The sequence below is a fragment of the Entelurus aequoreus genome, linkage group LG23, assembly GCF_033978785.1.
Source record: "Entelurus aequoreus isolate RoL-2023_Sb linkage group LG23, RoL_Eaeq_v1.1, whole genome shotgun sequence".
Lineage (NCBI taxonomy): Eukaryota > Metazoa > Chordata > Actinopteri > Syngnathiformes > Syngnathidae > Entelurus > Entelurus aequoreus.
Window position 1 is genome coordinate 5,177,572 of NC_084753.1, and position 10,699 is coordinate 5,188,270.

Here is a 10,699-nt window from a genome sequence, read left to right on the forward strand (position 1 = left end):
GGAGATTTTTCAAAAATGTATGAAGAATGGAAAAAGATGAGGGGAAAAAAATCTATTTTTTTGTTTTAGTATGGTTTCTGTAGGAGGACAAACATGACACAAACCTCCCTAATTGTTATAAAGCACACTGTTTATATTAAACATGCTTCACTGATTCGAGTATTTGGCGAGCGCCGTTTTGTCCTACTTATTTTGGCGGTCCTTGAACTCACCGTATAGTTTGTTTACATGTATTGATTGATATAACGTTCTCCGACTTTCTAGGACGTGTTTTATGCCACTTTTTCTGTCTCATTTTGTCCACCAAACTTTTAACGTTGTGCATGAATGCACAAAGGTGAGTTTTGTTGATGTTATTGACTTGTGTGGAGTGCTAATCAGACATATTTGGTCACTGCATGACTGCAAGCTAATCGATGCTAACATGCTATTTAGGCTAGCGATGTGTACATATTGCATCATTATGCCTCATTTGTAGCTATATTTGAGCTAATTTAGTTTCCTTTAAGTCCTCTTAATTACATTTATATCTCATGACACATGTAATATGGCTTTTAATTTTTTGCGGCTCCAGACAGATTTGTTTTTGTATTTTTGGTCCAATATGGCTCTTTCAACATTTTGGGTTGCCAAACCCCTGGACTAGACGTATATCAGCAATCGTCACACACACACACGTCAACCAATAAAAATTTGGCGGGGGCGGGTCATGGCAGAAGTGCATTGTGGGTCATGGCAGAAGTGCATTGTGAAAAAAAAGATGCTACCTGCTACCACTTCCGTATCTATGAAAATGTATCATTTTCAACATTGGCAATAACTTATAAAAACTGAGAAGGACTGAACAAAAATGGCACCGAAAAGGAAATCATATACTGCAGATTACAAGCTGGAAGTAGTGAAATATGCAGCAGAGAACTGCAATCGAGCAGCAGAAAGAAAGTTTGGAGTAAGCGAGAAACTTGTAAGGGACTGGCGAAAAGCGGAGGCTACTCTTACTGAAATGAAGAAAACTAGTTGTTTAGAAGCGACACCCAGGAAGAAGATTTCATGGGATTTAGCGATTAGGAGTGACAGATTGTTTGGTAAACGTATAGCATGTTCTATATGTTATAGTTATTTGAATGACTCTTACCATAATATGTTACGTTAACATACCAGTTGCTTATTTATGCCTCATATAACGTACACTTATTCAGCCTGTTGTTCACTATTCTTTATTTATTTTAAATTGCCTTTTAAATGTCTATTCTTGGTGTTGGCTTTTATCAAATACATTTCCCCCAAAAAATGCGACTTATCTCGTGCAACTTATATATGTTTTTTTCCTTCCTTAATATGCATTTTCGGCCGGAGCAACTTATAATCCGAAAATACGGTATGTTGAGTCAAATTGCAATTTTGACTCACATTGTCTAAATGTCATGCACGTCACGCATTCAGATCATTATTATGTAAACACTGTGGCATGAAAATGTACTGTAGATGCCAACAAAATGAGGTAACCCCACAAAATATAATGCAAAACGCAGTACAATAGTGCCTTTACAAAGTAAACATTTTAATTCATCTAAAAGTGTTTATAATTGTCGTTTTTTTTATTAGTACAGTAGTACCTCATTGGTTTTATTACATAGCTTTTAACTGACTTGTATCTCAAATCAACATCTACCATTGAAATGAATTAAAAATCAATTTAATTGGTGCAAACAGCACACTTTTAACTAGAGATGTCCGATATTATCGGCCGATAAATGCTTTAAAATGTAATATCGGAAATTATCGGTATCGGTTTCCAAATAATCAGTATCGATTTCAAGCCGAAAGACAACACTTTAGTTTGAGGTACCGCTGCAGTTTGCAGTGTTTATTGAACTGTCTGAAATTGAGGGAAGCTCAATTAATTGTTAAAATGTGTGAGTACCAGGAACACTATTTATTTTTATTTGTGAAAATATTTTAGAAATATTTCTTTTATAAATAGATCAACCAAAAATTTGATGACATTGAATACATCTTTAATTTTCTTAATTATTAATATAATAATTCCGCTTATAGTCAAACAACACCAGCTAAATGGTGATGGTACACTACACTTTTTCACCCTATGTGAATGTATGGTAGTTGTAGTATCAGTGGGGTATATGACTCGTACTCAGTGTATTGGTATTACCAGCCTGAATAATACACACGTGACATTAATAGCTTCCTGGTGGGGTGAAGTCAATCGCTGTGCACTTTGCCATCTAGCTGCACCTGTTCACTACCCCCCACCTCGCCTACAAGACTACACAGACCCCCTCTTTGACCCTTTGCACACTCATTCTCATTCCTAAGACATCCCCAGTGCAAGAATCTGCTCCACGGCTCATAAGAACCCCACTGTTTCATAGCAAACAAGACAATCATTCTTCATCGCAGAAAAGGGAATATCAAATATTGTTTAACCCCTGTGCTCCCCTAAGTCCTAAAACGGGCATTATATGTGTTCCTTATGTGATAGTTTGAAGGTCAGCAGTCTGAAATGTCCTCAGGGAGGTTTTATTTTTGATTGTAACGTGGCTACAATAAGATATAAACATAAAATATACACGCTTTTTCCCAATAATTGTTTCGGCCCCATTGACTCCCTTTTATAACTGCTATTTTTTAACAGGCTGTAATCCGGAAATATTATTAAGCTTTTTCTATGAAAACCAAATGGTTGTCATTCCTGCCGATTGACAAACAAGAGAATATTGTTGGTGAACAGGAATTGTTCCCTTCAACCACCGGATGCGCCAGAAAACCATAAACATAATTCTCAGAGCTTTGATGAGCGTAAATTAGTTAAACTGCTATTAAACTGCTAAAACGCAATGAAATTGATCTTGGACAGTTATATTATAACATGGCACTTGGTAACATGGTATATATATATATATATTTATATATATATATATATACCATGTTACCATGTTATATATATATATATATATATATATATATATATATATATATATATATATATATATATATATATATATATATATATATATATATATATGTATGTATATGTATATATATATATATATATATGTATATGTATATATATATATATATGTATATGTATGTATATGTATATATATATATATATGTGTATATGTATGTATATATATATATATATATATATGTATATATATATATATGTGTGTATATATATATATATGTATATATATGTATATATGTATATATGTATGTATATATATATGTATGTATATGCATATATATATGTATATACATATATATATACATATATATATATGTCTATATGTATATATATACATATATATATATATATATGTATATACATATATATATATATATATATATATATATATATATATATATATATATATATATATATATATGTCTATATGTATATATATACATATATATATATATATGTATATACATATATATATATATATATATATATATATATATATATATATATATATATATATATATATATATATATATATATATATATATGTCTATATGTATATATATACATATATATACATATATATATATATATATATATATATACACACATGTATATATATATATAAATATATGTGTGTGTATATGTATATATACATATATATGTATATATGTGTGTGTGTATATATATATTCATACATATACACATATATATATATTTATGTGTATATACACATATATGTGTATATCTATATATCTATATATCTATATATATATATATATATATATATATATATATATATATATATGTATATGTATATACACATACAGTATATGTGTGTGTGTGTGTATATATATATATATATATATATATATATATATATATATACATGTATATATACATACACATTTCTATATATACATACATACATATTTCTATATATACATATTATATATATATATATATATATATATATATATATATATATATATATATATATATATATATATATATATATATATATATATATATATATATATATATATATATATATATTTAAGACTTGTGTGAAGTCAACCAAGTCCTGCCTGTTTTCTCTGTCATTCTAGCTCAGTCGGCCCAGTAAAAATAGATTTTGGCTACTTGACAAAATCAATGTCATATATCAAGGGTGGCCAAACTTTTTCCACTGAGGGGCCACACACTGACAAATCAAAGGATGTGTGGGCCATTTTGGTAGTTTTTACCTTCAAAACCAGTACAATATATAGACTTTTTTTCAAAGAACTAAAAAATGCAATTTCGTTAGAAATGTCATGCAAATGCCGAAAAGCTAAAGCCGAACTGAAATGCTAACAGCACGCAAGTAATAAAATATATAACTCCAGGTGAATACCAGCAAAATGAGCTAAGAAAGCTAGCGTGCGAACAGTATCATGCTAGAATGCCAAACATAGCATACCATTAGTGAACTACTCAAATATATGACACTAAAAAGTGTCGAATACCAAAATATATTACTCTGAGGTGCGCACATGAAAAATGTGTTTAAAATGCTAAGCACGCATTAAATACCAAAATATGACTCAGGTGTTTATCTGCTAAAATAGCCAGCATGCTATCAGGTAACATTCATCAAGTAACATATTTGACGCTGAAATGTATACCTGCAAAATTAGCAGGAAAAAAGCTAGCATGCTAATATCACAATGCTAACGCGGGTTATTGAAAAATGAGCTATGGTCACGCTTTGGCAGTGGTGTGTTGTCAGGTGTGCCAGCAACATGACCAGAAATCATCATCATAATTCAAGATAAAAGTCATTTTTTATTGACTTTTTAGTTTAGAGTTTTTATCCAATCAGAATTCAGCTAGCTTGTGTTGCCATGCTGTACCAAATCTGCCAGAGGCCTTCAGATTCAACAATGTATCAGAATCAGAATCAGAATCAGAATAGTTTTATTGCCATTGTTTGAGAACGGGTTCACACAGCTCCTTGAATTCCTTGCACTGTAAAGTGAACGGACACATACAGTTGATAGATCATTGCAATAGCCAATCAGATCAGGAGTTGTCAGTAAGGCCTTCTAGCTGGCCTAAGGTTGAACGTGACATTTACGTGTCGTGTGATTGGACACTCACCGGGACTGTTAGCGGATGAATTTGAGAACACATAGAGTTGATAGACAGTTGCGATAGCCAATCAGATCACAAGTTGTTGTCAGTAGCGTCTCCAGGTAGCCTGATGGTAACGAGACTGTGATTGGACACACACTTGTCATTCCAAAGTGAGCATCCATTCACAAGTTTCAACTTAGCAGGAAGTGTTGACCCACAAAGGAGAACAAAACGTTGATTAGGTGGCAGATACATATTTGCAGGGTCATTTTCAAGAAAGGATATTTAAAGAGACTACATCTTGTGGGACCATGTCGGCGATGAAATGGGCAAATGCTCGCCACTTCCACTGGAATCAAGCGACTACGAGGATCACCACTGGCTTACACGGCGTCCAATGGCTTCTACAAATTGTGAGTTCAAATATTTTATTTCTTAATTTTTTCAAGTTTAACATGTTTTTTGCCATTTTGATTTTGACAGTACCACATAAGATATGTTTTCATTGCTGATGCATGTTTATTGATTTTTAAGTGTTCCGGAAAATAACCAGTTTTGTACACTGTGGATGTGGTTCAATGCCCAGTAGTGCGTAAATGTGTTCCTATATACCGTATAAGTCGCACCGGCCGAAAATGCATAATAAAGAAGGAAAAAAACATATATAAGTCGCACTGGAGTAGAAGTCGCATTTTTTGGGGGGAAATGTATTTGATAAAAGCCAACACCAAGAATAGACATTTGAAAGGCAATTTAAAATAAATAAAGAATAGTGAACAACAGGCTGAATAAGTGTACGTTATATGAGGCATAAATAACCAACTGGTATGTTAACGTAACATATTACGGTAAGAGTCATTCAAATAACTATAACATATAGAACATGCTATACGTTTACCAAACAATCTGTCACTCCTAATCGCTAAATCCCATGAAATCTTATACGTCTAGTCTCTTACGTCAATGAGATCAATAATATTATTTGATATTTTACGCTAATGTGTTCATCATTTCACACATAAGTCGCTCCAGAGTATAAGTCGGCCAAACTATGAAAAAAAACTGCGACTTATAGTCCGAAAAATACAGTAATATTTGTCCAGCAAATCAATGATGGTATTTTGAGAGGTAATCATTGAAGTCGGACATCAGTGAAGGCCTAGGTGGGAAATGCACGGGCCGCCACTGCGCTTTGGACACCCCTGCCATAAATTATTGACCTATTCAAGACTTTAATTACCCAACATGAAATATTCCACTTTGTGACAAAAAGGCCACAAAAGACAAGAAAACCACTACAAATTCAAACTTCATATCAATAGATCGGAAGTTGTTAAAATGTTTCAAACATGGAAAGTAAAAAAACATTTTAAATTAGGGATGTCCGATAATATCAGACGGCCGATAAATGCTTTAAAATGTAATATCGGAAATTATCGGTATCTGTTTAAAAAAGTAAAATGTATGACTTTTTAAAAGGCCGCTGTGTACACGGACGTAGGGAGAAGTACAGAGCGCCAATAAACCTTAAAGGCACTGCCTTTGCGTGCCGACCCAGTCACATAATATCTACGGCTTTTCACACACACAAGTGAATGCAAGGCATACTTGATCAACAGCCATACAGGTCACACTGAGAGCTCAGTAGTGTACACCATTTTGGAAATAAGAGCTAAAAGGTGCTGTCCACGCATGTGGCCACTAAGCCTTTAGAGTTAATGCTAAAAATACTATCAGTTTCAAATAAAATGTTGAATCTTGGCAAATATTACATATATTAAGTAAATATTACATACATGTTATATTTTATATTGCTACTACGGTACATTTTTAGTCTACTTGAGACCTGCATTGTCCTTTCCATCCTTACACTTTCCATCCTTTGTAACTGAGCTACTGTGTGGAACAATTTCCCTTGTGGATCATTAAAGTTTGTCTAAGTCTAAATATTCTGCAGTGTAGGAAGTAGTAGCACTAAGCTAACATGGATCAATTCTGATTGAGGGTGACCGTATAAACAACTTTAACACTGTTACAAATATGCGCCACACTGTGAACCCACACCAAACAAGAATGACAAACACATTTCGGGAGAACATCCGCACCGTAACACAACATAAACACAACAAAACAAATACCCAGAACCCCTTGCAGCACTAACTCTTCCAGGACGCCACAATATACGCCCCCCCCCCCCCCCCCCAATACCCGCTCACCTCAACCTCCTCATGCTCTCTCAGGGAGAGCATGTCCCAAATTCCAAGCTGCTGTTTTGAGGCATGTTAAAAAAAATAATGCACTTTGTGACTTCAATAATAAATATGGCAGTGCCATGTTGGCACTTTTTTTCCATAACTTGAGTTGATTTATTTTGTAAAACCTTGTTACATTGTTTAATGCATCCAGCGGGGCATCACAACAAAATTAGGCATAATAATGTGTTAATTACACGACTGTATATATCGGTATCGGTAATTAAGAGTTGGACAATATCGGAATATCGGCAAAAAAGCCCTTATCGGACATCTCTAATATTTACCATTATAAAAAAAAAGGCCACAAAAGACATGAAAACAATTACAAATTCAAACTTCATATCAATATATCGGAAGTTAACATATTTCAAACATGGAAAGTAAAAAAAAACATTTTTAATAAGCGGGTCTCTTTTGGATCAAAGCGTAAATCAAAGGTTTACACCAGGGGTGTCCAAACTTTTTCCACTGAGGGCCGCACACTGACAAATCAAAGCACGCGGGGGCCATTTTGATATTTTCTTCATTTTCAAAACCAATACAATATACACTTTTTTTTTTTTTTAACCTTTGGGGCTCGCTCAAGTTAGGTCCTAGGGGCCCAGAAGGGGTTCAGTCTTATAAAAGGTTAAAAATAAGTCACCCAATTTTTTGGGGCAAAAATATACAATATTTTTCCCAAAAAGATTTTCAAAGTGGAATATTTGATGTGAAGTAATTTGATCCCTAAATAAGTCAATAATTCATAGCAAAATTTATTTTAATTTATTATTATTTTTAGCAAAGGCAGGTGTTTTTAAATTCCACTAAAATTTTTAATAACAGTCAATATAATATTTAGTATAATTAGTATTAGTATATAATTTGTATGTATTTTTAAAAAATAATTTTCACATTTTTTGTGTTTTTTGTTTGTTGTATTTGTGTCCTTTTTGTCCTTAAATCAGTCAATAATTCATAGCAACATTGATTTTGACTCATTATTTTTTGAAAAATTATTTTAAAAATCGTGTTATTGGCGTCAACAATGCAACTTTTTTTCTCGTTGCATTTCACCTATTTGCTCTTTTATTCCACGTTTTAATGTTTAAAAAAAAAAAAAAGTTTTAGTATTTTTAGAATGATTGTGCTGCGGGCCGCAAATGGCCCCCGGGCCACACTTTGGACACCCCTGGTTTACACACAAACATGACAGGACAAGCAGGTGATAGAATAGTGTATTTATTATTTATACGTACGCTCACCTGACACTTCATGAGGCACGCGTGTACAAATAAAGAGCCTTCATTCACACAACCATCGCCTGTTTGGTTTGATATTTATCAAACGGCAAGTACAATCTTTGCGACGTGCTGTGAAGCCTGTCCGCATGCTCATTAAATATTTCGACATAAATTTGGGTATCATGTGATAATAAAAACACGTGTGAACACAGTCGATTTGAAAGCAAAAACAAATTGCATAATCTGTAGCTCCGCCCTCTTACATGTTGCTCCTTCATAATAAAACACAAGAGTCAACATGTGTGCATTCTCCTGAAATGTAAACCAATGCAGAAATTGAAATAAGGCACAGGGTGTACAACAGGAAGGGGCGGGGCTTCCTGGTGACGTGAGGGCAAGTGCAGAAAGAAAAGGCACAGGATGCTTCCTTTGAGTGACAGGACGTATCAAACATGGGGATGATATTAATCACTACAAATAAATTGTCGTTTTGCTTTACAGAAAGCTTCGGTTGTGTAACACGTTGCGTGTTTTGTTCCCGTCTCTTTCTTTAAAAAGAGGAAGAGTGTGTGTGTGTGTCGTCATCCGCAATCGCTCACTGCTGCGGTTTAAAGCTTCAGAAGGGAAGTGGGAAACTTTCATTAAAAAAAGAAGAAAAGAAAGGTAGAAAACAAGCAGTTTAGTGAGAAGATTTGGGATGTGGTGCTCTTGTTGTGGCTCCTGCACCGTCACATGGTGGTGAACTGACCGTGGGCTTGTCTCAGCTTTGCAGCAATCTGCGGGTTCAAAGAAGACCAGCATCTTATTTTTGCATCGTTTAAGTGTAACGAGGCAAGTGTATCTTCTATTAACACTGCAGAAATTAAACTAGCATATTCTTCAGAGTAGTCACTGTACAGCTAGTAGAAGAGTATTGATTTAATATCCACTTAACAAATCCTTTGATCCGTGACTGCGCTTGTAACTCAAATTACTCATACAGGACTGGACACACCTTCTCATTCAATGTGTTTTCTTTATTTTCATGACTATTTACATTGTAGATTGTCACTGAAGGCATCTAAACTATGAATGAACACATGTGGAGTTATGTACTCAATAAAAAAAGGTAAAATAATTGAAAACATGTTTTATATTCTAGTTTCTTCAAAATTCTAAATCAACACTCTTGGCATTCTCTCCATGAGCTCCAAGAGGTAGTCATCCGAAATGGTTTTCACTTCAAGCTCATGGAGAGAATGCCAAGAGTGTGCAAAGCAGTAATCAGAGCAAAGGGTGGCTATTTTGAAGAAACTAGAATATAAAACGTGTTTTCAACAATTTTTTTTGTGAAGTACATAACTCCACATGTGTTCATTCATAGTTTTGATGTGACAATCTACAATGTAAATAGTCATGAAAATAAAGAAAACACATTGAATGAGGAGAAGGTGCGTCCAAACTTTTGGCCTGTACTGTATATCAAATAAATGTTCCCCCATTGAAATGCCATTAATCTGTAATAGTTTTATATTTACACAATCACAAGCTGCACAATGACTATTCCTAAATTTAAATTCTATAGAACACAGCTGTCAAACTCAAGGGCCACATCATTTTAGATGGCCCATGAAAGCCTGGGGAAAAATATGTGTCAATAAAGTACTTAATTTGTTCTATACATCTCCATTATGACCGAAAAAAGATACATACATGTAGGTTAATATTTTGTATTAATGCAACAATATTTCATCATACTTTCCAAACATTTTTTTTGTTTAAAAATAAATACTTCAACATGCTTGACTTACGATTTCAAAACAAAGTGTCCATCAAATTGTACACTGTAAAAATAACAATAGATTTTACACTTAAAACCTGGCAAGCGAGTATTTCAACATAAATAACTGTGGTAATGTTTTTCTATTACACAAGTACACTGTATAGACCAGGGGTCCCCAAACTTTTTGATTCTGGGGCCGCATTGGGTTAAAAAAATTTGGCCAAGGGCTGGGGTGTGTGGGTGTGTGTGTGTGTGTGTGTGTGTGTGTGTGTGTGTGTGTGTGTGTGTGTGTGTGTGTGTGTGTGTGTGTGTGTATGTATCCTGTCCAGCTTCTCAGGCAAATCATATAGTTGAT

The 10,699-nt window shown here is 33.8% G+C and overlaps 1 protein-coding gene and 1 long non-coding RNA gene across 4 annotated transcripts in view; one reads left to right on the forward strand and one right to left on the reverse strand.

Moving 5' to 3' along the window:
- Positions 1–201: 201 nt before the first annotated feature.
- The window catches only part of LOC133641122 (uncharacterized), a 15,472-nt gene continuing 4,974 nt past the window's right edge, over positions 202–10,699 (forward strand). The window contains exons 1-2 of one of the 2 annotated variants that reach the window (XR_009824256.1): positions 202–337; positions 5,368–5,517. This is a non-coding gene — a long non-coding RNA (uncharacterized LOC133641122). Of the gene's footprint in view, positions 338–4,879; positions 5,518–10,699 lie in introns of those variants that run through there. The other variant, XR_009824255.1, reaches the window with a different exon arrangement.
- The window catches only part of snx9b (sorting nexin 9b), a 42,139-nt gene continuing 39,990 nt past the window's right edge, over positions 8,551–10,699 (reverse strand). Inside the window, exon 19 of one of the 2 annotated variants that reach the window (XM_062034995.1) lies at positions 8,551–9,358. In XM_062034995.1, the coding sequence (XP_061890979.1) occupies positions 9,311–9,358 (48 nt within the window). In that variant the 3' untranslated portion in view covers positions 8,551–9,310. The remainder of the gene's footprint in view (positions 9,359–10,699) is intronic. The other variant, XM_062034996.1, reaches the window with a different exon arrangement.